Consider the following 27,937-nt stretch of genomic DNA (forward strand, 5'->3'; position numbering starts at 1 on the left):
ATTCCTGAGGGTCACCGTGACATCAATTTCTGTTTAGACACTGACTGCATTAATCATTGTGATCTGAACTCCACTGGGGAAATCTTGTGGATTTTGCTACTAGTTCTTGTACTGAAGACTAATAAATCAACCCAGAAGTGTGTGTCTTCCCAGGAACTTAACCTTTGAAGGGGTTAATTCAAACATTTAGCCAACAGTGGGCCCAAAGTATTTCATTTCCTTTGATGATAATTTTAAGCCATGTTGTAGGAAAGTGTCTACCTGGGAACACTTGGAATAGTAAAGCCAAAGACTTTGAGCAGTAAAGATACACAATTCACAATGCCCTGAAGGAGCCTATTACAATGTAATGGCACGTGTACAAGCTGAATATTCCTAAGAAATTCCATAACATTTCAATCAGAGATTCTGTGAGACCTTTTGATAGTGAAAGGCACTTTGATTTGATTTATTATTGTCACATGTATTGGGATACGGTGGAAAACATTGTTTCTTGCACGTTACACCAGCAAACCATCCACAGGGGCAAAATTTCCTGTTCCGCCCACCATGGGAAGAGGGTGGACCATGGAAAGATCCATTGACTTCGGTTTCGGGGCGAGTGCGGCCGGAAAATCCCGCCCATCGATTACGTAGGGGTAAAGGAAAGGAAAGGGTGCAGAATATAGTGTTGAAAGACAACATTATTAGGCATCATTAGGAGCTAGAGTTAAGTCGATAAAGAGGAGAAAAATGGTAAACTAATTGCTTTCTTGTTTTTTGACTTAAAGCATCGGATACAACAAGATTACAGCTGAAGGAGGGAAGATGCTAGCGCAAGCAGTTGGGAAAAGTAAGACAATCAAACACCTCTATAATAAGGGAAAAGGTGGTGAATGATGTGTCTCATGTTACCCTGGTCTGTTATATTGAGTTATTAAACATGAACAAATATTATTTTCGTTTTGATTTGAAGAAATGTATGTCCAACATATTTACATCTTACACATATTCACAGAGTCCAAATGATCCCAATAGCATTGTCTGTTGTAGAGTCATGTTTTTCTGGAACTTCACGTTTATCTATATATCATGTCCAACATACAAAGAGGGTGACTTTACTTGAATAAGTTACTCACTGAAGAGACACTGAGGTGGTCAAGATTTGGTTGTCAACTCCACTGCCTTGTCAGCTGACCTTTAGCACAAGATGCCATCTTGGCAAAGAGGCTGAAGAACATGCTAAGAACAGTCACCCAAAGGATGATGAAGGCTTTGATGACCAATTAAATTTGCTTCCAACATTCATTAAAGAGGCTGTACTCCATTTTTGCCAGCTAGTATGGCAATTAATTCTTCTAAAAGTGTCTAGCTGAACAGGAGTAGTCATTGGTGAGGATCACAACTACACTTACAGTCACACGCTCATTATTCACAGTTAGTTGCTGCTAATTGGCTGACTATGCAGAATTTGAAGAAGACTTTTGATATAAAATAAGAGACTTCCTGCAACTAACATTCTATTAATGCATATTTGGCAAACTTTCTTAGCACTTCACCAAAAGAGATGAGCTTTATGCTTCTGTCCCTTACTGGAGACTTCACAGGAATCACCAGGATAAAGGGCAGAAAGAGGAAGGAGAAGAAAGTTGGTCATGGGAATCTGGCTAGCAGCACTCCAGGGTCTGGAGAAGAAATAGGAGGCGGCGATAAGGTCAGGCAGGATGGCACCAATGACTAGAGGAGAAGGGATAGGGGGACTGTTGCCATTGTGGCTGTGAGCGCCATTGAGAGGTCTACCACTGAGGCAAGGTTAATATTTTATTCATCATGGAGTAACAGAAAGAATGTCTTGTTAAGTGAAGTTATCAGAAAAGATTCTTTCTATCTAGTTTTTTCCACATAATTCACCAGAGGATCTTAGGGGCGGCACAGTAGTTAGTGGCGAGGTGCTTGTACATCTGCCTGACCCACAGTGGCTCAATTCCTGGCTTGGGTGACTGTGCGGAGTTTGCACATTCTCCCTGTGTCTGCATGGGTTTCCTCCGGGTGCTCCAGTTTCCTCCCAGGTGTGCTGGTTAGGTGCATCGGCCGTGCTAAATTCTCCCTCCATGCACCCGAACAGGCCCTGGATTAGTGAACTAGGAGATTTTCACAGTAACTTCATTGCAGCGTTAACGTAAGTCTACTTGTGACTCAATAAATGCACTTTGAATCATATGTTGCAGCCTCTCTTTAAAAATGGCGATGATTTATCAAGAAGGACTTGATGCTACCATCTCAAGTTAATTGTAGCAGTGGTTTTGGCATTCTCCAGCTTTGGCCCGGTGGTAATACTTCTGCTTCTGAATCATGAAAATCATAAATTTTAAGATCGATTTCAGAGGCTGGAAAACAAAACAGCGCAAAACACTCTTGGTGCAGTACTGAGAGTAAGAGAGAAAGAGAATACCTGTTGTGTCTCAGTGAGGTACCTAGTCAGGTAGTGACCTGCCTACCAAGTTATATATTATCTCAGCAAAGTTTTCCAGACAAACCTTCAGTGACCCTCAGCCTTGAATTGAATTGCAGGATGTGGGGGAATCAGATCGGAGATGAAGGGGCTGTCGCCTTTGCTGAAGCTTTAAGAAACCATCCTTCTTTAAGAAAGCTCAGGTAATCACATTCCTAGCGGAATTAGGATGACATAAATGGGACAGAGTCTGAAAATTAGTCAATGCTAATATACCCATGGAAATCAACTCTCAAAAGGCAAGAAGACCATCTTTGTTTGTACTTAATTAATATTCTTTTCACCTCACTATCATCCTGGATTAACTCTCCTGATAAATTCCAACAAATTCTGACCCATTTAAAACTCTGCCTTCCTTCAATTCTGGTCACTTGCACTTCCCTGATCTCCTTCATCCCAACATTAGCGGTCATACCCTCAGCTGTCTAGACCTCAAATTGTGTGGAAGTCCTCCACTAAACCTCCTGACCTCCCTTCTTGAGACGCTCCTTAAAACTTACTTTTTTGACCAAACATGTCCCCTTTACAGCAGAGAGACAATTGCAGATTGGGTGACCGCTTTGCTGAACACCTTCAGCCTGACCGCAAGTAGGATCCAGGCCTTCCTGTTGCTTGCCACTTCAACACACCATCCTGCTCTATTGTCGATATGTCCGTCTTTGGCCTTTTGCAATGTTCTAATGAACCCGAACGCAAACTGAAGGAATAGCGCCTCATCTTCCGACTGGGCACTTCATAGCCTTCTGGACTGAACATTGAGTTCAACAACTTCAGAGCGCGAACTTTCCCTTCCACCTTCACCCCATTTCATTTATTTTATTCCATTTCCTTTCATCTCATTCATCCATTTTATCATCCATCTTTCTCACTTCCATTTTTCCCACTTCCTCATTCCAGCTGTCCTTCTTCACCCCCGTTAACCACCCCCCCCCCAGCCCATAGGCTCTATTCTCTCCCCACAGATGCTGTCAGACCTGCTGAGATTTTCCAGCATTTCCTGTTTTTGATTCAGATTCCAACATCTGCAGTATTTTGCTTTTATATTATTTGGTCATCTATCCTGGGTTTGGTGTCAAATTTTTCTTGATCAAACTTTTGTGAAGCACCTTGGGGTGTTTGACTATAGCTATAGCTATTTTTCACATTCTAAGCACAGGAATTGAACTGTATAACGTGGGCTTTCCCCCAGAAAAATCCTGTCTTGTCTTCACAGTGAGAAGGCATTTACATCATAGGATCCCTATAGTGAAGAAAGAGGCCATTTGGCCCATCAAGTCTGCACCAACTTTTCAACAGAGCATCTTATCCAGGTCCTGGTCCTATCCCCATAAATTTACCACAAGCTTCCTAAAGACATTGAACATGCATTGTTACCATTTTCCCTCCTCTGAGTGAGATATATGTCCAGCACTAACAATCACCCTCTAGCTGTGCCGTCCACTGCACAAGATGCTTGTACATCTGCCTGACCCTTTCCAAGATCTGGAAATATCAAACCAATACGTGCAGACTAAAACTAATACTCTGATTTATTTAGAGATTGATTAGAACATAGAGAGGCTTTGGCACTGAGCAAGAACAATGCATAAAAACAATGAAATTAAATGAATCTACAAATACCTTTTATAGCTCATGTTTCTTGTTCAGTTTGGCAGGACTTTAAGATAAATATATATATAAATATTTACAGTGTGGCATTTTATATAAACAACACAAGTCTCAGTTCATCTACAGTTCTAGAAAAAATCAACAATACGTAGATAATCTGAAGGTCTTTTAACTCCAAGTTATTTTGACAAGCATAATTGTGAATATATATAGGTGTCTATCTGAGCTTTTGATTTGATGTGATTTATTATTGCCACGTGTATTGGAATACAGTGAAAAGTATTGTTTCTAGTGTGCTGTACAGGCAGAGCATAGAGTACATAGGGGACAAGGGAAGGAGAGGGCGCAGAATATAGTGCTACAGTTATAGCTAGGGTGTACAGAAAGATCAGCTTAATATATGGTAAGTCCATTCAAAAGCCTGATGGCAGCAGGGAAGAAGCTGTTCTTGAGCTGGTTGATACGTGATCTCAGACTTCTGTATCTTTTTTCCGAAGGAAGAAGGTAGAAAAGAGAATGCCCGGGGTGCGTGGGGTCCTTGATTATACTGACTGTTTTTTCGAGGCAATGGACGGGAGGCTGGTTTGCGTGATAGAAGTGCATAGAAAAGGTTTCTGCACAAGAAGGTAACTACTTTAAAAACCTTACAGAAATAATGCGAATAGACAGTATATTTTTAATAAGTTTTTTTAAAAATCCAGAAAGGCCTCCATTCTGATAAAGCTACCTTTTTTAAAATCAAATGGTCTTGCAGTCTTAGTCAGAGCAGGAGCCATACCAAGCTGTGATACAATTGGATAGGGTGCTTTCTATAGTGCATCTGTAAAAATTGGTGAGAACCGTAGCAGAGATGCCAAGTTCAATGCCTGCTGACCTCACTCCCCTCAGCTCTTCCAGCTGGTGTCCTGAGCCACTTCCTTCTCTCAGATATTAACTACTGTTTCCAATTTGCTTTTAAATCTCCTTTAGCCTCAACTACCTGGTGTTTAGGTTAAAGTGCTGGAACAACCATCAGCTCATTATACTGTCACCTGAACAGAGCTATTGCCATTTCCCATTCCCATGGGCGCTGGTATTCTGAGGGAATAAAAAGACAACTCTATTTTGTGTAATACTAAAGTAGAAAAGTAATGTTGTGATTTATCTAAAATATACCATTGAATTAGATATATCTTTTTCCAGTCTTGCAGCAAATCACATCTCCACAGAAGGAGGTAAACATTTAGCTTCAGCACTGGAGGACAACAGTTCCCTGAAGATACTCTGGTATTAGTTTTAATTACATACTTTTTTGTAGGAATAAGCCTCCAGTTCAGATGGAATGTAATTCTCTTCTGGTATATACACTGATTTGGGGTAACGCTGTGCCTAAGAGATCAGTGCTGAGTCCACTGTTATTTATCATTTATATTAATTTGGATGAGAATATAGGAGGCATGGTTAGTAAGTTTGCAGATTACATCAAAATTGGTGGCACAGTGGATAGTGAAGAAGATTATCTCAGATTGCAACGGATCTTGATCAATTGGACCAGTGGGCTGACGAATAGCAGATGGAGTTTAATTTAGATAAATGCAAGATAATGCATCTTGGTAGATTGAACTAGGGCAGGATTTACTCAGATAAAGTTAGGGCATCAGGGAGAGTTACAGAACAAAGAGATCCAGGGGTATAGGTTCATTGTTCCTTGAAAGTGGAGTCACAGGTGGACAGAGAAGTGAAGAAGGCATTCGGCATGCTTGGTTTCGTTGGTCAGAACATTAAATACATGAGCTGGGATGTCTTGCTGAAGTTGTACAAGACATTGGTAGGGCCACACTTGGAATACTGTGTACAGTTCTGGTCACTCTATTATAGAAAAGATATTATTAAACTAGAATGCAGAAGAGATTTACTAAGATGCTACTGGGACTTGAAGTTTTGAGTTATAAGGAGAGGCTGGATAGTCTGGGACTTTTTTCTCTGGAGCATAGAAGTCTGAGGGGTGATCTTGTAGAGTTTTGTAAAATAATGAGGGCATAGATCGGTTAGTCAATATATTTTCCCAAAGGTAGGGGAGTCTAAAACTAGAGAGCATAGGTTTAAGGTGAAAGGGGAAAAGTACAAATGTGTCCAGCGGGGCAATTTTTTCACACAGAGAGTGATGAGTGTCTGGAGCAAGCTGCCAGAAGTAGTCGCAGAGGCAGGTACAATTTTGTCTTTTAAAAAGCGATAGTTACACAGGTAAGATGGGGCATAGAGGACTATGTGCCAAATGCAGGCAATTGGGACTAGCTTAGATGTTTAAAAAAAAAGGCTGGCATAGACAAGTTGGGCCAAAAGACCTGTTTCAATGCTGTAAACCTCTAAGTATCAGTTTAGACCTTAATAGACATGGGGGGGATTAATTAATCCCAAAGTTGGCAGCCTCATTCAATGACCAATGGAAAATATCCTTGCTGGTACATTAGCAGCTAATGCATTGAAGTTGCATCAAATACTTACTACTAGATTAAAGCAGAAGGGGATTTCTTCATACAAAGAGTAGCGTAAATCAGAAACTCACCACATCCACTCCCCCCCCAAAAAAACTGAAGGCTATGTCAATTGAAAATATCAAAACTCAGGCTGATAGATTTTTCTTTGGCCGAGGAATTAAGAATATAGAGTCAAGTGGGGTAAATATAGAGTCAGGTAGAATATAGAGTCAAGTAGGTAAATATAGAGTCAAGTAGAATATAGAGTCAAGTAGGTAAAATGTTAGAATCTGTCATTAAGGAGGAAATTGCGAGGCATCTTGAAGGGAATTGCTTGATAGAGCAGACGCAGCACGGTTTCATTAAAGGGAAGTCGTGTCTGACAAATTTACTGGAGTTCTATGAGGATGTGTCTAGGGCGGTGGATAGACGAGAGCCGGTGGATGTGGTCTTTCTAGATTTTCAGAAGGCGTTTGACAAAGTACCTCACAAGAGGTTATTGCAGAAGGTCGAGGGACATGGAGTTGGGGGTAGGGTGTTAGCGTGGATAGAGGATTGGTTGTCAAATAGGAGGCAGAGAGTGGGGGTCAACGGGTGCTATTCGGATTGGCGGATGGTGACTAGTGGAGTGCCCCAGGGGTCGGTGCTGGGGCCTCAGCTTTTTACCATTTATAAAGATGATCTGGAGGAGGGAACCGAGTGTAGGGTGTCGAAATTTGCTGATGACACCAAGATTGGGGGAACAGCAAATTGTGCGGAGGGTGTGGAGAGTCTGCAGAAGGACCTAGATAGGCTGGGCGAATGGGCCAGGAACTGGCAAATGGAATTTAATGTTGCAAGTGTGAGGTGGTCCACTTTGGTAGGAAGAATGGTAGGAAGGACTATTACTTACGGGGCGAAAAACTGCAGCAGGCGACGGTGCAGAAGGACCTCGGGGTCCTTGTGCATGAGTCGCAAAAACCCAGCTTGCAGGTGCAGCAGGTGGTCAGGAAGGCAAATGGGATGCTGGCCTTCATAGCGAGGGGGATTGAATATAAAACTAGGGAGGTCTTGCTGCAGCTGTATAGGGCATTGGTGAGGCCACAGCTGGAGTACTGTATGCAGTTTTGGTCGCCGCACTTATGCAAAGATATTTTGGCCTTGGAGGGAGTGCAGAGGAGGTTTACTAGGCTGATACCGGAGTTGAGGGGGTTGAGCTATGAGGAGAGACTGAATAAACTAGGCTTGTACTCGTTAGAGTTTAGAAGAATGAGGGGAGATCTCATTGAGACATATAAGATGATGAATGGGATGGATAGGATAGAGGTGGAGAGACTCTTCCCGCTCAAAAAAGACAGTAGGACTAGGGGGCATAGCCTCAAGATAAAGGGGGGGCGGTTTAGAATGGAGTTGAGGAGGAACTTCTTCACTCAAAGGGTGGTGAATCTCTGGAATTCCCTGCCCGTTGAAGTGGTGGAGGCTGCCTCGCTAAATATTTTTAAGACGCGGGTTGATGGGTTTTTGATAAGAGAGGGGATTAAGGGTTATGGGGAGAAAGCGGGAAAGTGGAACTGAGCAGCGACAGATCAGCCATGATCTTATTGAATGGCGGGGCAGGCTCGAAGGGCTAGAAGGCCTACTCCTGCTCCTATTTCTTATGTTCTTATGTAAGTGGGGTAAATAAGATTCTGATCAGTCATGATCTAGTTGAATAGAAGGACAGGCCTGAGGGCCTGATTGGCCTACTCCTACATTCCAATTATATATCTAGCTGACCTTTAGAATTGCTACAGTGCAAAAGGAGGCCATTGGGCCCATCTAGTCTGCACTTACCACAGTCCCACTCAGGTCCCATTCCAGTAATCTTCCATATTTACACCGCTAAACCCTTGACACCAGGATCAATTTAGCATGGCCAATCAACCTAACCCACACATCTGTAGGAGAAAACAGGAGCACCCAGAGACAACCCGTGCAGAGGTAGGGAGAACATACAAACTCCACACAGACAGTAACCCAAGGTCAGGATTGAACCTGGGTCCGTAGCACTATGAGGCAGTAGCGCTAACCGTTGTGCCACCGTGCTGCCCTTTATCTGGCTTGCAGTATTTTTAGGTGCACTGAAATCATTTGTGAAAAATTGTTCACCAAAAATTCCTGGATTATTCTTTTTGGTGTTGGAGTGGGTTAAAAACAATTTCCTCATGATTTTAGTTTAAAAAGAAAGTTTTTAACATAGAACATAGAACATTACAGCGCAGAACAGGCCCTTCGGCCCACAATGTTGCGCCGACCAGTTACAAAAACAATGACCCACTAGCCTATACCAATCCCTTTTCGTCCATAAACCTATCCACAGATCTCTTAAACGCCCCCAAACTAGGCGCATTTACAACTGCAGCAGGCAGGGCATTCCAATCCCTCACCACCCGCTGGGTAAAGAACCTACCCCTGACATCCGTCCTGTAGCTACCCCCCCTTAATTTAAAGCCATGCCCCCTCGTGCTAGCTTTCTCCATCCGAGGAAAAAGGCTATCACTATCCATCCTATCTAAACCTCTAATCATCTTATATGTTTCAATAAGATCCCCTCTTAGCCGCCTTCTTTCCAACGAAAACAACCCTAAATCCCTCAGTCTCTCCTCATAGGACCTCCCCACCATACCAGGCAACATCCTAGTAAACCTCCTCTGCACCCTCTCCAAAGCCTCCACATCCTTCTTGTAATGTGGGGACCAGAACTGCACACAGTACTCCAAGTGCGGCCGCACCAGAGTAGTGTACAGTTGCAACATGTTTTTTCCCTGTTCATTGCCTGGAGATGAAGTATGTTCATGCTGGAATCGCACATGCATGACATTATCGGACGGCACACATACTAACATCGCAGATGGAATGCATGCATCTCTTTCCTTGGAAGACACAGAAAAGTCAGGGCGGAATTTTCCTGACCCGCCTGCCACAGGAATCGTAACGGGCAAGACAAAAAATTCGGTGGACTATGCAAAGGTCCATTGACCTTGGGTGAAAATTTCCAGCCTTGGGATGAGCATAGCCAGAAAATCCCGCCCTCAGTCTCTAACATTGAGATAATAGAAAAATCAGGGATGGGATTATCCAGTCACACTCGCTACAAAACCGGAGAATCCTGCCTGAGGTCAGTGGATTTTTGCAAGGTCCACCCCCCTGCCTGCTACAATTCCCGTGGTGGGCAGGGTAGGAGAATTCCAGCCCAGATATCAACACCATCAAATCCCATATCCTCGGCCTCCAAAATTGGAACATTATGTTCTGTACTTCTCCATGTAGCTGTACGGTACTGAAATCGAGAATCCCTTCTTTGCACAAAGAGTGATAGGAATTTGCTTTTATTCCTCTCAAGGCAGTGGATGCTGGGGACCAACTGAAATTTTCAAGATCAAAAGATTTTAGGTGTGAGATAACCTAAGAGATCCAGGGCAATGGCAGGTAATTTGAGTTAAAGTACAGACCAGCATAATCTAATAAAAGAGAAGAACAGACTCAAAGGGCTAAATGGTTTATTCTTGTTCTGAATGTTCGCTTCCCCAAATGTCTTTGGTATGGCAAAAAAGCGGAAAGTATTATTGATGGAAGACACAATAGAACAATGAAAATTAGTCTTTCAAGGATGGCACTTTCTGAATACTTCCTAACTTTACCTAACACTTGTGCTTAAATCCCCTGAAGTACTCTCAGCGGGGGAAGTGATGGCCTAATGGTATTATCCGCTAGACTATTAATCTAGAACCTCAGCTAATGTTCTGGGGACCCGGGTTCAAATCCTGCCATAGCTAATGGTGGAATTTGAATTCAATAAAAGTATTTGTAATTAGATATTCCCAATTCTTGAAATTAAGAATCTATTGATGACTGTGAAACCATTATCAGGAAAAACCCATCTAGTTCATAATGTCCTTTAGGGAAGGAAATCTGCCTTCCTTACCTGGTCTGGCCTACACGCAACTTCAGAACCACAACAATGTGGTTGACTCTCAATTGCCCACTGAACAAGGGCAACTAAGGATGGGCAATAAATTCTGGCTGGCCAATGATGCCCATGTCCCAGAAATGAATAAAAAATAAATGCCAAATCTAAGCTAGCAATGGTAGAGTTTAATAATATTCTAGAAATGTGATTTTTCTAAATTAGGCTTACAGCAAATGAATTGGATGATGAAGCAGCAAGGTGCTTTGCTGATGTGCTCAAAGTAAACAGGAGTTTACAAACATTGTGGTACGTGTTTCAGATATGCTCAATTTATTTTGTGTCATTATGTCATTCTGTAAAAGCCATTGGATGAGAGAGAAAGAGATTCTGTTGAGAAAACAAGAAAGGACTTGCGGTCATGTGGCACCTATCATAACCTCAGGACATCTCAAGATGTTTTGAGGTCAATGTATCTCATTATTAAATTGTTGGAAGTAGAGTTTTTAGGGATGGCACAGTGGTTAGCACTGCCTCACAGCACCAGGGATCTGGGCCTGATTCATGCCTTGGGTGGACTGTGTGAAGTTTGAACATTCTCTTCATGTCTGCGTGGGTTTCCTCTGGATGCCCTGGTTTCCTCCCGCAATCTAAAGATGTGCAGGTTAGGGGGATTAGTGGGTAAATACATGGGGCGATGGGGTTAGGGCCTGGGTGAGATGTTCTGTTTGAGAGTTGGTGCATATTCAGTGGAGCGAATGACCTCCTTCTATGATTCAATGAAACTGTTACCCCACATCATTTAATGAGATGAGAGAGAATTAGTTACGCTAAATACAATAGTGATTGAATCTTAACGTAAAGCTATTCACTTAGGCTTTTTTCGGCCCTCAGTTTGTCTTAGCAAGGGAAATAGTGAGTTAGCACACCTGCTCTGGCCTGGAGTACACAAATCACTTAACATGTTATAAGTGGCAACTTGAAATTGACTTCAATATAAACTGATATTGGTTAGCACTTTTTGGCTGAGTTAAGCAATTGTTCATTAGAATATGGGTATTTTATCTGTACTTTTGAATTCTAGTCACTGTTAAACAAAGTCACTGACTAAGGAGGCAAATTATAGCTTTTTAAGGTTCTGGATTGTTAGTCCAGCTTTATAACTATTATAATACGGTACCCAATAAAGCAAGCCTAAATAAAGTATCAAATATCAACAGTGTGTACAGTAACTATGTAACTGGACTAGTGATTCAGAGGCCTGGATTAATGGTCCAGAAACATTAGTTTAGATCCCAACATGGCAGCTGGGAAATTTATATCCAGTTAATTAAATGAAATCTGGAAATAAAATTGGGTATAAGTAATAAAAGGTAAAGTCACCATAGTCCCAGCTGACCAGATGCTGCTCTGCCCTTTGAGGGGGAGAGCTGACTGGTGATTTAACCTGAGGATCACCATACCTCTGGCAAGGTAGAGAAGGCAGCGCCTTTATGAATAACTTCAGTCACTGCAGGAATTGAACCTGTGCTCTTGGCATCCCTCTGCATCACAAGCCAGTCATCCAGTCAACTGAGCTAAGTAATGGTGAGTACCAGATTGCCATTAAAAACTAATCTCATTGACTAATGGCTTTCAGGGAAGGAAGTTTGTCATTCTCACCCAGTCTTAATGTTACTCCAGACCCACAATACTGTTTTAACTGTCCTCTGAAATGCCCTAGCCCATCACTTAGTTAGAAGAAGACAGCTTTCTGCCATTTTCTGAAGTGCAGCAAGCAATAGCCAATAAACACCATCCTTATCAGCATTGTGCACATTACATGAAAAAATAAAAAAGGGGTTCAATTTTTGGTCATAATTCTAAAGCAAATCCAGTTCCATGTCTTTGAGCATCAACACAGGAGATAAATAGATTGGTAAAAATGAAACCTAATCTTTGCAATAGTTGATTCATCACTAACAGTCCTGAAGATTGATGGGCTTTTTTCTCTAAAACTAATCTTTCCTTTTTGATCATAGGATCCTTACAGTGCAGAAGGAGGCCATTTGGCCCATCGAGTCTGCACCAACCTCAATCCCACCCGAGCCTTATTGCAGTAACCCATCATATTTACCCTGTTAATCCCCTTGTCACTAGAATTAATTTTGTGTGGTCAATCAATCTAACCCACACACCTTTGGACTGTGGGAGGAAACAGGAGCACCCAGAGGAAACCCACGTAGACATGGGGGAGAACGTGAAAACTTCACAGCGACAGTGACCCAAGGCCAGAATTGAACACGTGTCCCTGGCACTGTGAGCGGGCAGTGCTAATCACTGTGCCATCGTGCCACCCCGAATCCTATTGAAATATGTGGTATAATGTATTAATGGTATCAAATGGATATGTAAATATATGGAATACATAACAAAGACATAGAAAGTAGCAAAACTTGTTCAGAGGAAAATAAAAATTGCTGAAATACTCACAGATTAGGCATTAATGTGAAGAGAGAAACAGAGAAAAGCTGTGGAGAATACAATGTCAGGTAAGGGGAAGATAAAGTAGGTGCAGAGCCAAAGGCAGTGGATGTAGAAGAAAGACATTGGGAAGCAGATTACAAGAGATAGAAACAGTGGGAGATAAAGAATAGTTTTCATGCAGGAAATTAAAACGACACAATGGAAGGCTGCAGTTTGCAGAGGGACAGAAGGGCATAGAGGACACAGAGTGAGGGACAATGGGATATAGAGAATACATGTTGGGGGTAAAAGATATAGTGGGGGTACAGTGAGGGAAATGAGATATAGAGAATGTAAAATGAAGGATAGTGAGATAATCATAGAATCCCTACAGTGCAGGGGAAGGCCATTCAGACCGTGTTTCTGCACTAACAATAATCCCACCCGGATCTTATCCCCGTACCCTCACATTATTACCCTACTAGTCCCCTGATACTAAGGGACAATTTACCATTGCCAATCAACCTATCTTTGGAGTGTAGAGGAAACCGGAGCACCCAGGGGAAACCCACACAGACATGGAGAGAACGTGCAAACTCTGCACAGACAGTGAGCCAAGGCCGAAATTGAACCTGGGTCCCTGGTGCAGTGATGCTAAACACTGTGCCAATGTGCCACCCACAATGAAGAGGTGCAATGAGGACAATGAGGTCACACAGTGGGGGTTATTATGGGCCATAATTGATACACAGTGAAGCTGTGGGAGAATAGATGTCAGTGATGTAAAATAGCACAGTTAACATATTTCAAGTAAGAGGCCTCATTTAAAGAAACAACCAGCATTATCGAGTATATTTACTACATGTCCATTACAGTGCTAGCATCTGCATGGTCTACAGTTTGATGCTGGAGTGGGTGGGTAAAGCTCACCGAAAGAGAGACAGACAATCAAATGGGAGAAAACAGAATGAAATTGATAGACTTTTTTGTTCCCAGGTTGGTTGAGAATAACATTACACTGCTTGGAGCAAATGATTTCATTGAAGCACTGAAAGTAAACAGCTCCATGCAAGAGATTTGGTAAGAGTGGCCCTTTAAATACAGTCATCTAATAATCACTGCTGAATTAGCCTGTTCTCTGAACTAAGATCAGTCATATCTGAAATTATTCTAAGCAGCTGACAGCTGCCTAAAACATGCTTTGGTTTGCAACTGGAAACAGAAAGTATTTTCTCATCAAAATTTAAAATCCTCCAACAGAGCAGAAAAAGGTACAGGGAAAGATTCTAAAAAGGAAACTATAGTTTACTGAGTAACCCACAATTCCAAAACAGTTTAAATTGAGATATTTCTATATTCCTAGAGGCTAGGAATACTGCGGCGAGCAACTCATCTCCTGACTCCCCAGAGCCCGTCCACCATCTACAAGGCAGAAATCAGGAGTGCTATAGAAAACTCCCCACTTGCCTGGATGTGTGCAGCTCCAACAACACTCAAGGCAACATCCAGGACAAAGCAGCCCTGCTTAGTTGGTAGCACATCCACAAACACCCATTCCCTCCATCACATACGCTCAGTAGCAGCAGTGTGTACTATCGACAAGATGAACTGCAGCAATTCACCAAAGATCTTTAGACAGCACCTTCCAAACCTACGATCACATACATCTAGAAGGACAAGGGCAGCAGATACATGGGAATGCCACTAGCTGAAAGTTCCCCTTCAAGCCACTCACCATCCAGACTTAGAAATAGATTGCCTTTCCTTTGCAGTCGCTGGGTCAAAACCTTGGAAGTCCCTCCCTAACAGCACTGTGGGTCAACCCATAACACATATACTGCAGCGCTTCAAGATGGCAGCCTCCACCACTTTTTCAAGGGCAACTAGAGAGGGGCAATAAATGCTGGCCAGCCAGTGATGCCCAGGCCCCACGAATGAATAAAAAAAATCTGTCCTCTTACCAGTGTCTCTCCATTAGCTTTGGTAGTCCAGTTGTTGTATTTGGACCAATTGGTCAGAGGAAACCTGGTAGCAGACATTTTGTGGAGAATTTTCTCTTGCTATGATACCAGAAAACTCTTCTCCACTTGTATCACGACTGGACTCTGGATAGAATTCTCTTAGATTCCTGACATTGCTGGAATTGAAAAGCAGGAAACCTGATTGAAACATATAAGATCATGAAGAATCTTGACAAGGTGAATGCAGAAAGGATGTAGTTCCTCTTGTGGGACAATCTAGAACTTGGGGGTCACCCATTTAAGACAGAGATAAAGACAATGTTTTTTCTCTCAGAGAGTCATCAATCTGGAGCTCTATTCCTCGAAAGTCAGTAGCGTCTTCAAATAGTTATAAGACAGAGGCAGATAGATGTTTGAACGGTTACTGGGGGCAGGTGGGAACAGGGAGTTGAGGTTACCATCAGATAAGCCCACAATAGGGTGGGAAAGTTTCATTTATACTTTGGTGGGGACAGGTTCAAGGGGCTGAGTGGCCAACTCCTGCTCCTAATTAGTGTGCTCATATGACACATTTCCATCTGTAACTGCAATAATAGACAGAATGATGTGTCTATAAACACAGCTTGGGTTTCATGTTACAACCAGGGGGCCTCTGGTGCAACAGAACCAATTATAAATGCATTGATGCCAACCATAATTTGACAGACTGTAGATCCTAATTGGATAGTTTTATTATCTGGCTACTGCCCTTGCAGGTTCCAGGCTTCATCACTGAATTGTTAGGTTGGGAAACCATCCCTAATTTGACAAGATAGTACTTGAAAAATATGCCGGACAGTCTATAATAGTCTTAGTGATCTCCTGTCTATAGAAACATATACTCTCTGTTCTTACAATTTTGTCATATTTTTGTATCAATGAAATATGAAGTTTTCTCAATAACTCTTCATTTTCTGAAATGTATTCCAATTGTTACACTGCATGTTTCTGAGTCGATGAGAATTTCAACTTTCTGTGATGTTCAGCAGTAGGCAGGAACATTCCTTTTTGATTTATGTAACACAAAGTGATTTTATGCTACAACTTTACACCAGTAACTCACTCTCTCCAGTTTTGTTCATTTTATCCTTTCACATATTCTCTGGGATGGCACAGTGGTGACCGCTGCTGTTTCACTGCACCAGGGACCCGGGTTCAATTCCCAGCTTGGTTCACTCTCTGTGTGGAGTTGGCACATTCTCCCTGTGCCCATATAGGATTCCCCTGTGTGTTCTGGTTTCCCTCCACGTTCCAAAGATGTGCAGTCTAAGTGGATTGGTCATGGTAAATTGCCCCTTCCTGTTATGGGGACTAGCAGGGTAAATATGTAGGGCTATGGAGATAGAGCCTGGGTGCGGACTCAATGGACAAAATGGCCTCCTTCTGCACCGTATGGCATATGGATTCTATGTTCACACTTCTATCCATATAAGCACGTGCTTCTGTAAGCATGTCCAGCTTCACTCATTTAACTATTACTTTCAAACACCTAGAATCAGATCAGCAGCATAGGTACTCAATAAGCACATGGTTTTCCCTCAATGGGTAGAATTTTATGGATGGCAAGCGATCGGCAATCACCACCCTGAGAGTCTTGCCTAACACATAGCCGTCGATTCCTAAACTCCCATTGCCATGACTTTCCTCTGAAGACAAACCAAAGTCAGATTGGCTCTTCAACCCAGCAAGGTACAGTGCTACAGTGGCCAGAGGCCGAACACAACACTCTGCCTGGGACGATTTCCTGGAATCTTTGAAAAGTTAAGAGAGGATAGGAGATGCCCAGGGGTTTGGGAACGGGCAGAGGAAGGGGTTATTGAGAGGGAGGCAATCGTGGTGTTGGAAGGTCAGGTGAGCGGGGTGCCTAATAGCTTCAATGTCCCAGGAGAGGGTGCTGCAGCCCTGAGAGGGCCTTCAGTGTGAGGTGTCCCTGAGATGGGGACTTTTCCACCCAAGGTGGGGAAATATGCAAATGCCACTTTCCCACCCTACTTACGCACATCAGGCTATAAATTGAGCTGGATGAAATAAGGCCCTTAATGGCCAGGTAAAGGCTTTAATAGGTGAATGGACAGGTTTCCTACCCAAGGCTATGCCTAGCTAAGTTGAAATTACATCAAGGTTAGGCAGGCAGGACCCCAAAGGGTATCCCATCCATTCAAAATTATGCATCTCCCCCGGCCTCAGAACCAGCCTTGGGGAAGTGATGCTTTTGTTAGCAATAAGGGAGGGAACCACAGACAAAAGGGCTGCCATCTGGTGATCGGTCAGAGTGGCAGTGGATCCAGGGGTTGAGAAAACAAGACATTTATTCCATTGGCTGTTGAACATGGTCGGTTGTGATAGAGAATATAAACAATATTGATTGACTAGATTTCACTGGCAGCCATTTCATGACGTCTTCATTTCTTGTGTCTGTCCCAAAACAGCCTGAAGAACAATAAAATATCCATTGAAGAAGCCACAGCTCTTAAAGCAGAGCAATGGATTGTCTTCTGAACAGTATTTGCTGGACTGTGATCTAGGATTAATAATCTGTGCTGAGGAGCTACAATATCTTCCACACTACCTGAAGGGAATTTAGCAAATACTGTGCAGTGTGGTACAATGTACACTGTCGTGAGTTATTTGCACTTTAGTTTTGAAAATATATATTTCCAACTTTCAACTGACTGGAAATTTTAGTAATTTGAAATAAGACAGCACAAACTATGTAAAAATGTAAGGCCACCTTCTGAGATGAAGATGAGAAACTGTGAACAGAGAGACTTTCCTATTATTTAGAAACCCATTAAAACTCTTAACTCTCTAAGGAGATGACATTAAAAATGGATATTGAAACAATGGCTGCCACAGGCAGACCCACCCAAAACCCCTCGGAAATACACAATAGGTGAAGTATTTTGAGTTCAGGTTGGAGTCACAGCACGGAAGTTGCAAGGACATTTTCAGCAGAGGAAACAGGCTGAGAGCTGGGTTCCCTCTCTTGGAACAAGCATATTACTGGGTTCAGAAGCCAACTTCAAGAGAAATCTACTGGCAAACTAAGATCTCATAAGAACGGCAACATCTTCTACATCTGACTGCATCCACAAAAACTAACTGATCCAAATCAGCCCAAAGGGTAAAATTCTGCACCTCACAGACAATGAAAGGACGTAACTGTACATTTGAACTTTTTTTATTGAACACCAAATTCTCTTATTTCTAAACCTGTGTGTTTGTGTGTGTGTGATGTCACTTTTTTGTCAGATTTAATGGTTAATAAATTTGCACTCTCTTCAACTCAAGAAAACTGTGTTTGATTGGGTCCTTACTGCTCACAGCATAAGGAGTTAAATACGCTTGGATTTGGAAAAGGCATATCCTCATGAAAAAGAATCTGTAATCAAATGAGGAGGTTGAGGGGAGCTGGTCCATTCCTTCTCACCTGGTCAGAACAACACCATGTAACCTCTGAGCTCCAGGGTATCGTATCTGGGGGCTACCACAAGGATACAGTGGGGAGTCCCTCCCATCCGCAGAGGTTCCCAAGTAAGCACTGCAGTCTCCTGCACCAGGAACCATCCAAAATTATGATACAAATTGCAAATTTCAGATGGCTCTGATTGTCTTCAAGTAATAATTACCCAGAAGAAGTTAGAAGCATTAAAACCACTTCTAACTGCTGGATGATCATACCACTCACCCACCCCCATGGGACTCTCCCACATCCCCAACATCCTCCCTTCTCCTTATAGGGCTCTCCAACAAACCTCAGGATTCCCCCCCTACCCCATACCTCGAACCCCACAGAACTTCCCCAACTCCCTACGGGATCCCCAGATTAATTCCTGTGCCCCTCAGGGGCTTCCCCACACTCCCAAATGCCCTTCACAACCACCCACCCACTATCACCCCACCACACAATTACACTCCCAGATGACTACCTCCCCACCCTCTACTCCCCCAGCCCCTCATGGGGCCCCCCGAATACACTGCCAGCCATTGACTACACCCCACAATATCCCTCCCCTTTCCCATCGCCCACAGGACCTCCCCGACTGCCGTTCCACACCCCACCACTGACCACATCTTGGCCTCTCAAATTGGATGAATCCACAAACCTACATGTTTTACTAGTGTCGTGAAAAAAGGAAATGGCTTCCTGACCTCTGACTCACCTGCCTTGACACAAGGCCTTGGGAACCCATTACCCTACAGTGATTTCACCCAGCCTGAGTCAGAAGGTCAGGTGAGAAAGGAATGGCTTCATCTCCAGGGAAGTGAGTAGAACGGAGTGGCAATCGATTCTGATTGCCACTTCACAGCAGTTAGGGGTGCCTCAGAAGCTAAAACGTATCATTAGCCTTGTAGAATGTATGTGATGTAAATAGTCGCTACCACTATGCCAAGATATTACTTCAGAAATTGAAAGATATGTTGCACGGTTTATAAAAATCTTACAGAACTCTGTTGTTATAATTTTGTCGCATTTTTGTGTCATTCCTTTTACCATTGTTTCAATCTACAATGAAAATGCTTGTCTAAACATGTCACTAGGTCTGACCACCAGCACACATTAGCCAGGATTTACCATGCTGGGCCAAATGCTGTTTGCGTTTCGAATTATACATTCCCACCTACCACTGATAACCTTTGATTCTCTTCCCTACCAAGAATCTATCTACCTCCGTTTTAAAAATATTCAATGCCTCCACTGCCTTCGGAAGCAGATAGTTCCAAAGTCACGCAACCCACTGAGAGAAAAAAAATTATGCTCATCTCTGTCCTAAAAGGGGAACGCTTGGTACCAAAGATTTATCACCATTGATTAGCACATCAAGAATCTTGACATCAAATTTAATATGAATCATGGGTAAATTATATGTCATTCCTCCAAACTTCTGATTATTGGTTTTCCAATATAAGACTCCTTCCATAAAAGGATTGCCTTTGCTTGGAAGAAAACATTTTGCAATGGTATCGTTTGATCAACTCTGTTAGTTAGTGCAGTTAATCTTCAGATTATATTTCCTCAGGTGTCTGAAACAAAGCATAAGTATCTATTCAAGTTGGATGAGGAAAAGAGCCAAATTTTTTGCTGCAATTGTATAGAGCGTTGGTGAGGTCACACCTGGAGTATTGTGTGCCATTTCAATCTCCTTATATGAGGAAGGATGTCCTTGCTATAGAGGGAGTACAACGAAGGTTGGGATGGCAAGTCTGTCAAATGAGGAGAGACTAAATCAGCTAGAATTATATCATTGGAGTTTAGAAGTGTGAGAGGCGATCTCATAGAAACTTATAAAATTCTAACAGGGTTAGGCAAAATAGATTCAGAAAGAATGTTCCCAATGGTGGGGGAGTCCAGAACTAGAAGTCATAGTTTGAGCATAAGGGGTAAACCTTTTAGAGCTGAAGTGAGGAGAAATTTCTTCACCAGAAGAGTGGTGAATGTGTGGAATTTGTTACCATGGAATGTAGTTGCAGTCAAAGCGTTGTCTGATTTCAAGAAGAAATTAAATATAGCTCTTGGAGTTAAAAGGAATCAAGGCATATGAGGGGAAGGGCAGAGTAGGATATTGAATTTGATGGTCAGCCATGATCAAAATGAATGGTGCAGTAGGCTCAAAGGGCTGAATGGCCTATCCTGCTTCTGATTTCTATGTTTCTAAATATCTAGAAACAAACCAGCTGACCTCTCTTTAACCCCTGCACTGTTTCCACTGGGATTCTTCTTCAGGATATATCCACATTCTTTTTTTGCAAAGGAGGGTTTGAACTGAAGAACTCAGACCCTTCCCTGGGCACTATGACATAGAAGCACAGAGCATTTGACTTAACAAAAGTCAATGCAGCATCTGCGGAGAGAGCAACACAGTTAATGTTTTGAGTCCGCATGACTCTTCAGTACTGAAAATTTGCCTCCCTGAGCAAAATGGTGAAAGGACAGATGCCACAGGCCAATGTGAATTCAGAAATTTACTCCAGAAGCTTCTATTTCTGGAGGTCTGAGAGCAGGGCTCTGATTTGAGAAATGAGGAAGGATGGTGATGAGCATTGCATCAGCAAATTGTTACACTGTGCCCCATCCGCAGAAGCAAGAGCCACTTTAGTTCCCTACCACAGAATGGAACCTTCCTCTAAATCTTGAGCAAATTATTGCTACATCCTTATGAAACATTGTCTCCAAAATCTCGCCTTAAATCATCACTTATCCATATCTAACCCTAAGAATTAAAGGTGTTCTTGGAAACTTTTCAACACCACAGATGTTAACTTATTGCTTATGTTTCAGAATCTCGTCCAGCCGAGGAAATTCATGACTTACAAACTCTAAGGCACTTAGAGGATTGATAAAAGCAAAGTTCTGATAAAGAGTCATCCAGATTGCAATGCGGGCATCAATTCTACAACCTTGCCCATGGCTGGGATTCTCCAGTGCCGCTGCAGTGAATGGAGTTTTGGCTGAGCACTAAATTCTGCGTCCTTGCTGGCAGTAGTAGAATCTCAGCCATTGGCTCTGTTCTCTCTCCACAGATACAAAGAACAAAGAACAAAGAACAACCCAGCACGGGAAACAGGCCCTTCGGCCCAACAAGCCCACGCCGCCGCATCACCCTACACCTAATCTACCCTGCGTATCTACAAATAGAACCCCTGACTTAGCCAGATTCAGGGGAGAATAGTGTCAATTTGGTAAAACTAATCAGCCTAAGAGCACATCTTTGGGGTGTGGGAGGAAACCGGAGCGCCCAGAGGAAACCCACGCAACCACAGGGAGAATGCACAAACTCCCACAGACACAGGCCCAAATCCATGTATCTGCACAGCTAGCAGTGCTAGTCACCGAGATGTTGCGGCGCCCGTCTACCGGTCCAGGATCAAGCACACACACCGACACGAAGTACTAGGCCACTCCCGGAACCTCCAAGAGCAGCCCACGCACGACCCACCGTGTGCATGCCCCTCGTTTCACAACGAGGTGGACCTCCACCTGCGGAATAAAAAGACAAAAACGTTAATCACAAGCCTGCCTTTCCGGTGTCTCCCGAGGTTCTAACCCTTATTTAATAACCCCTACCATAACCCTCCATCCTCGTTTCACTCATGTGCCTATCTAACTGAACCTTAAACGAGTCCAACGTTCCCACCTCCACCACCCTACTCGGTAGCGTGTTCCATACCCCCATAACTCTCTGCGTAAAGAACCTTCCTCTCATATCCAAATTATACCTCTCCCCCCTCACCCTTAAATCATGTCCTCTTGTATTTGTAACCAATCTAGGGAGCAGTCTCTCACTATTGACTCTGTCTATTCCCTTCAGTATCTTATATACCTCTATCATGTCCCCATGTTGTCAGAACTGCTGAGGTTTTCCAGCATTTCCTGTTTTTGTGGTTGAAGAGGGTTGACCCACTTGCCCTGAAAAATTTATCAACGTTAGGATGGTGCGTACCATTCTCATTATTTCTTTTTCCTTTCCCAACAGCCACTGCTTTGTTTCTTTCTGCTCAAGGGCAAAGTCTGCAACAGCCAGCAGAACAAGATAAGCTTTTCTTGAAAAGAAAGGTTTGATTCACCAAGTCATTCAAAAGATTTATTGGTTCAATGGCTGTGTAAATTGCTTAATGTCCAAGAACAATGGGAGGAGTGCTAACTTCAGGAATGTATATAAAGGTTGGGAGTGGATGGGGTTAGAACTATTTCAATTCTTGAAGTACTATAGAAACTAGCACTATCACACTAATATAGAAGCCAACAGGAAGCTTACTTACCAAAATCAGGATGTTCCGAATTAGACATGGATGAGCACATTTTTTTATTCACTTGTGGGACATGGGCATCGCTGGCTGGCCAACATTTATCGCCCACCTCTAGTTGCCTTTGAGAAGGTGGTGATGAGCTGCTGTCTTGAATCGCTGCAGTCTATATGTATTAAAAGTTTGTTTAAATGTTCTGTACTTACACAAATAAAATTAGGACATTTTTCAAGTGTCATTAACATAGATCCAAGTTTGATTTGAAAAGCATGGATTTCTCAGAATTGAGAAACTGACCAGGGAAATGGAAATGAGTTTAACCAGCGGTTCAGGTGGATCCCTGAACTCTCCATTGTTCCATCTAAATAAAAGATCTCATTGTATTTGTTCTCCCTGTTTCCTTGTTGGTAGGGGATTCTGTAATGTGCCTTGTGTACTCAAATTTCAGAATCCCAAGCAAAACCCATCCATGTGGGGTAAAAACGATCAAGGCTCAAAAGTTAGGTCAATCCGGTATTCTCTTAGCTGTTTCTTGTACTGCTGATTAACATAAAGGCACTGTTCTTTCAACTTCAAACAACACTCACATACAGTACTCACTTTAACTCTGCCAAATTTCAAACAATGCCACCACCCCCCCACTCTCCCACCACAGTGATTACTCAGGGAAGAATTTGACTTGATTTGATTTGATTTATTATTGTCACATGTATTAGTATACAGTGAAACATACTGGTTCTTGAATTAAAAGCTAGACTCCGTAATGGTGACCATGAAGTATCGTTGATTATCATAAAATTTAATCTGGTTCATTAATGTCCTTTAGGGAAATCATTATGCCATCTTTACCCTGGTCTGGCCTAGATGTGTCTCCAAGCTCACAGCAATACGGTTGATTCTGAAGTGCTTTCTTCGAAGACCTAGCAAGCCACTCAGTTGTATCATAGGGCTTTGAAATCAAAAAGGAATGACACCAGGTGGACCATCCAGAATCCTCAGCACCGGAGATGACCCTGCAAAGTCTTCCTTACTAATATCTGGCAGCTTATTCCAAAATTGAGAGAACTTTCCCATTAACTGGTCAAGTAACAGTCTGACATTGCATGGAATCATATTGTACAGACACTGTCCCAGATAATACCATCTGCCCCACTGGAAGGACAGACCCACCAGAAGTGGCAGCACAGTGGCATACAGTTGGGACGGAGTTGCCCTCAACGTTGGCTAAAGAGCATGGAATCTCATGTCATCAAGTCAAACACGGGCAAGGAAACATCCTGCCGATTACCACCTTTCTTGTTCCTAGACCCCCAACAGTGACTGAATCAGTACTCCTCCATGTTGAATACCAATTGAAAGGAACATTGAGGGTGGCAAAGGTGCTGAATGTACTCTGGGTGGGGGACTTCATCACCAAGACTGGCTTAGTAGCGCCACTACTGACTGATTTGGACATATCTGCTACACTGAGCCTGTAACAGGTGGTGAGGGAACCAACAGGAGAGAAAAACCTACTTGACCTCATCTTCATCAATCTACTTGTTGCAGAATCATCTGTCCATGACAGCATTGGTGGGAGTGACCGCCCCACAAAGTCGTATCTTCACATTGAAGAAAACCTCTATCATGGCACTGCCACTGTGCGAAATTGGATAGGCTTAACACAGATCTGGCAGCTCAAGATCTGCATCCATGAGGTGTTGTGGGTCTTCAGCAACAGAACTTTTACAGTCCTAATCCCTCTGACACAAAGGGGCAATATATCATGGCCAGACAACCGAACCTGCACATCTTTGGACTGTGAGAGGAAACCGGAGCAACCAGAGGAAACCCATGCAGACCCGGGGAAAATGTGAAAAATCCACACAGTGCTAACCACTGTGCCGCGCCTAAACTGTATTCAGTGTCTGCGTGGGATACCTCTGAATGTGCCAGTTTCCTCCTACAGTCCAAAGATATGTAGATGAGCTGGATTGGCCGTGCTAAATTGCCCCTCAGTGTCCAAAGATGCGCAGGTTAGGTGCATTCGCCATGCGTGAGGACTAGGTGATGGAGTGGGCCTGGATACAATGTTCTTTTGGAGAGCAGACAGAGTCAATGAGCTGAATAGCCTCTTTCTGCACTATCGGGGTTCTGTGGTTCTAAGCTTCTAATCGGTAACCTCATTGCCCTGCATATCCCCCATTCAACCTTGGTCCAATGAAAAGTGCAGGAGGGCATGCCGGGAGCAGAACCAGGCCAACCAAAAAGGGTGTCAACCTGGTGAAGCTACACCATAGGACCACTTGCAAACCAAACAGCGGAAGCAGCGTGTGATAGGTAGGACTAAATGACCCCACAATCACTGGATCAGACCTAAGTCTGCAGCTCTGTAACATCCTGTCACAAATGTTGGTGGACAAATGTTTGCAGGTGAAGGCTCTAATGATATACTCGCCAGTATTTCAGTGCAATAGACAAGGCTGAACCATTTGAGGCCAGCTTCAGCCAGAAGTGGATAATCCATTTCTGCCTCTTCTGAGGTCCCCAGCATCACAGGGAGTCACATGGCTTCATTGGGCAGTACAGTAACACAGTGGTTAGCACTGAGGTTCACAGCACCAGTGACCCTGGTTCGATTTCGGCCATGAGTGTCTGTCTGTGTGAAATTTGCACATTCTCCCCGTGTCTGTGTGGCTTTCCTTCAGTTTCCTCCCACAGTCCAAAGATGTGGAGGTTAGGTTGATTGGCCATGCTAAATTGCCTCTTAGTGCCCCAAGGTGTGTAGGTTAGGGGGATTAGTGAGGTAAATACATGGGGTTACAGGGATAGAGCCTTGGGTGGGTTGCTCTGTTGGAAAGTTGGTGCAGATTTGATGGGCCGAATGGCCTCATTCTGCACTATAGGGATTCTATGATTCGATGATGACAGATGCCGGTTTTCAGCCAATTTGATTCGCTCCACGTATCCAGCTGAAGGCACTGGATACTGAAAAGACTCTGGGCCCTGGCTACATTCCAGCTGTTTAGCCACTGTTATAATATTGGATGATGTTATCAAGGATGCAGAGAGAAGGCCATGATGCCTTTGTTGAAGATGATCTATGCAACAAATGGGATTTCACCACAATGTGGCTGAACCCTCCTTGGGAGTTAAGTACATGTGCTTCAAAACAAGCTGTGTCCCCAGCCAAGCTGCTCCAGTACATCTATTACATTGAACATCTACACAACAATGTGGAAAATTGCCCAGGGATGTCCTGTCCTGAAAATGCAGGACAAATCCATCCTGAGTAATTACTGCCCCATCACGCTCAATCATCAGCAAAGTAATGGAAGGTGTCATTGACAGTGCGAATAAACAATAATTTGTTCACAGACGCTCACCTTGGATTCTGCCAGGGCCACTCAGCTCCTGACCTGGTACAGCCTTGGTGCAAACATGGGCAAAAGAGTCAAACTCACGAGGTGAAGTGAGAGTGACTGCCCCTGACATCAAGGCAGCATTTGACCGAGTGTGGCATCAAGGAGCCCTTGCTTAACTGGAGTCAATGGCAATCAAGAGGAAATCTCTTAGCTTGTTGGGGTTATACCTAGCACAAAGAAAGATGATTGTGTTTGTTGAAGGTCAATTATCTCAGCCTCAGGACATCACTGCAGGAGTTCCTCAAGGCAGTATCCTCAGCCCAACCATCTTCAGCTGCTTCATCAATGACCTTCCTTCCATCGTAAGCTCAGAAGTGGGGACGTTCACTGATGACTGCATAATGTTCAGCAGCATTTGTGTCTCCTCAGAAACTGAAGCAGTCTTTGCCCATGTGTAGCAAGGCCTAGCCAAAATTCAGGTTGGGTTGTTAAGTGGCAAGTAACATTCATGCCACACAAGTGCCAGGAAATGATCACCTCCGGCAAAAAAGATTCCAACCAACTTCCCTTGACATTCAATGGTATTACTATCATCGAATGCTCCACTATCAACATCCTGGGGGGGTTACCATTAATCAGGAATTGAACTCGAACTAGCCATATAAATACTGTATCTACAAGAGCAGGTCAGAGGTTGGAAAGTCTGCGGTGAGTAACCCACCTCCAAAGTCTATCAACCATCTACAAGGCCCAAGTCTGCAGTGTGATGAAATACTCTCCACTTTCCTGGATGAGTGCAACTCTAACAACACATAGGAAGCTTGACGACATGAAATTACATTTCACTTGATTGACACCCCATTCGCCATCTTCAATATTCACCCCCTCCAACAATGGCAGCTGTGGCAACAATGTGTGCCAACTACAAGGTGCACTGACAGCACCTTCTAAACCTGCCTAGCGGGACAAGGACAGCAGATGTATGGGAACACCATCACCTGCAAGTTCCCCTCTAAGTCATACTGCATCCTGACTCGGAACTTTATCGGCGTTCCTTCACTGTTGCTCAGTCAAAATCCTAGAACTTGCTCCCTAACAGCACTGTTGGTGTGCCTACACCACATGGTTCAAGATGGCAGCTCATTGCCACCTTCTCAAAGACAATTAGGAAAGGACGACAAATTAGCAGCAATGCCCACATCCCAAGCAGGAACATTTTTAAAAAACCCTTTGGAAAAGCTCAAAGTAAATTAGCCATTTTTGGTAACCTACTATATTTGGAAGAAATAAATGATCCCTAGCTCATATTACTGTGAAGTTGCTGCTACAATTAAGTCAGCTACAGTTACCTCCTGCAATCATGGAATCTCACATAGTGTGCCACATGACCTGAAAGCAGATTCTCACATCCTGTCTGACTGTGGTTGGTGACGTCGATTTAGGGAACAGTTTCCCCTTTGGAGCAAAAGGACAAAAATGAAAAAGGAACAGCCCAGCGAACAATCTCTCGTGGAAAAAGAACACTAGAGTTTTCTGTTTAAAACATTGAAGAAAGACAACAGTTGTGTACGTAATAATTGTGTAAAGATAAAAGCTGAATACCCAGAGCTTTACAGTGAAAACTACTAATTTAAAGGAAGGAAGACCTTGAAGATGTGGTACACAAGGACACTCCCATGCAAGTGTTAAGTTTGCAACAATACTACTGTGGGGACATCAGGTAAGTGTGAAATTAAGACATTTATAGTTCAAAGTATTAATGACTCTTATACAGGCACTGAGTTAGCGAGCTTTTTTTTGGTTGCAATAATGCTTGAAGTTCAAGATAGTCTAGATTTTTTGCTTAACAAAAAGTGTGCAGAATTATTTTTTTCTGACGGTGTGTAATTTTCAACATAGATTTGACTAATAATCAATGGCGG

General features: G+C 43.2%; 1 protein-coding gene across 1 annotated transcript in view; it reads left to right on the forward strand.

Moving 5' to 3' along the window:
- Window positions 1-17,424, forward strand: part of LOC145357302 (nucleotide-binding oligomerization domain-containing protein 1-like) — a 29,761-nt gene extending 12,337 nt beyond the window's left edge. Inside the window, 6 exon segments of the mRNA XM_080210535.1 lie at window positions 771-845; window positions 2,542-2,634; window positions 5,282-5,365; window positions 10,706-10,789; window positions 13,922-14,005; window positions 17,355-17,424. Of these exon segments, the coding sequence (XP_080066661.1) occupies window positions 771-845; window positions 2,542-2,634; window positions 5,282-5,365; window positions 10,706-10,789; window positions 13,922-14,005; window positions 17,355-17,424 (490 nt within the window).
- Window positions 17,425-27,937: the final 10,513 nt, after the last annotated feature.

This window comes from Carcharhinus amblyrhynchos, chromosome 2 (genome assembly GCF_965287045.1).
Source record: "Carcharhinus amblyrhynchos chromosome 2, sCarAmb.v2.hapA, whole genome shotgun sequence".
NCBI lineage: Eukaryota > Metazoa > Chordata > Chondrichthyes > Carcharhiniformes > Carcharhinidae > Carcharhinus > Carcharhinus amblyrhynchos.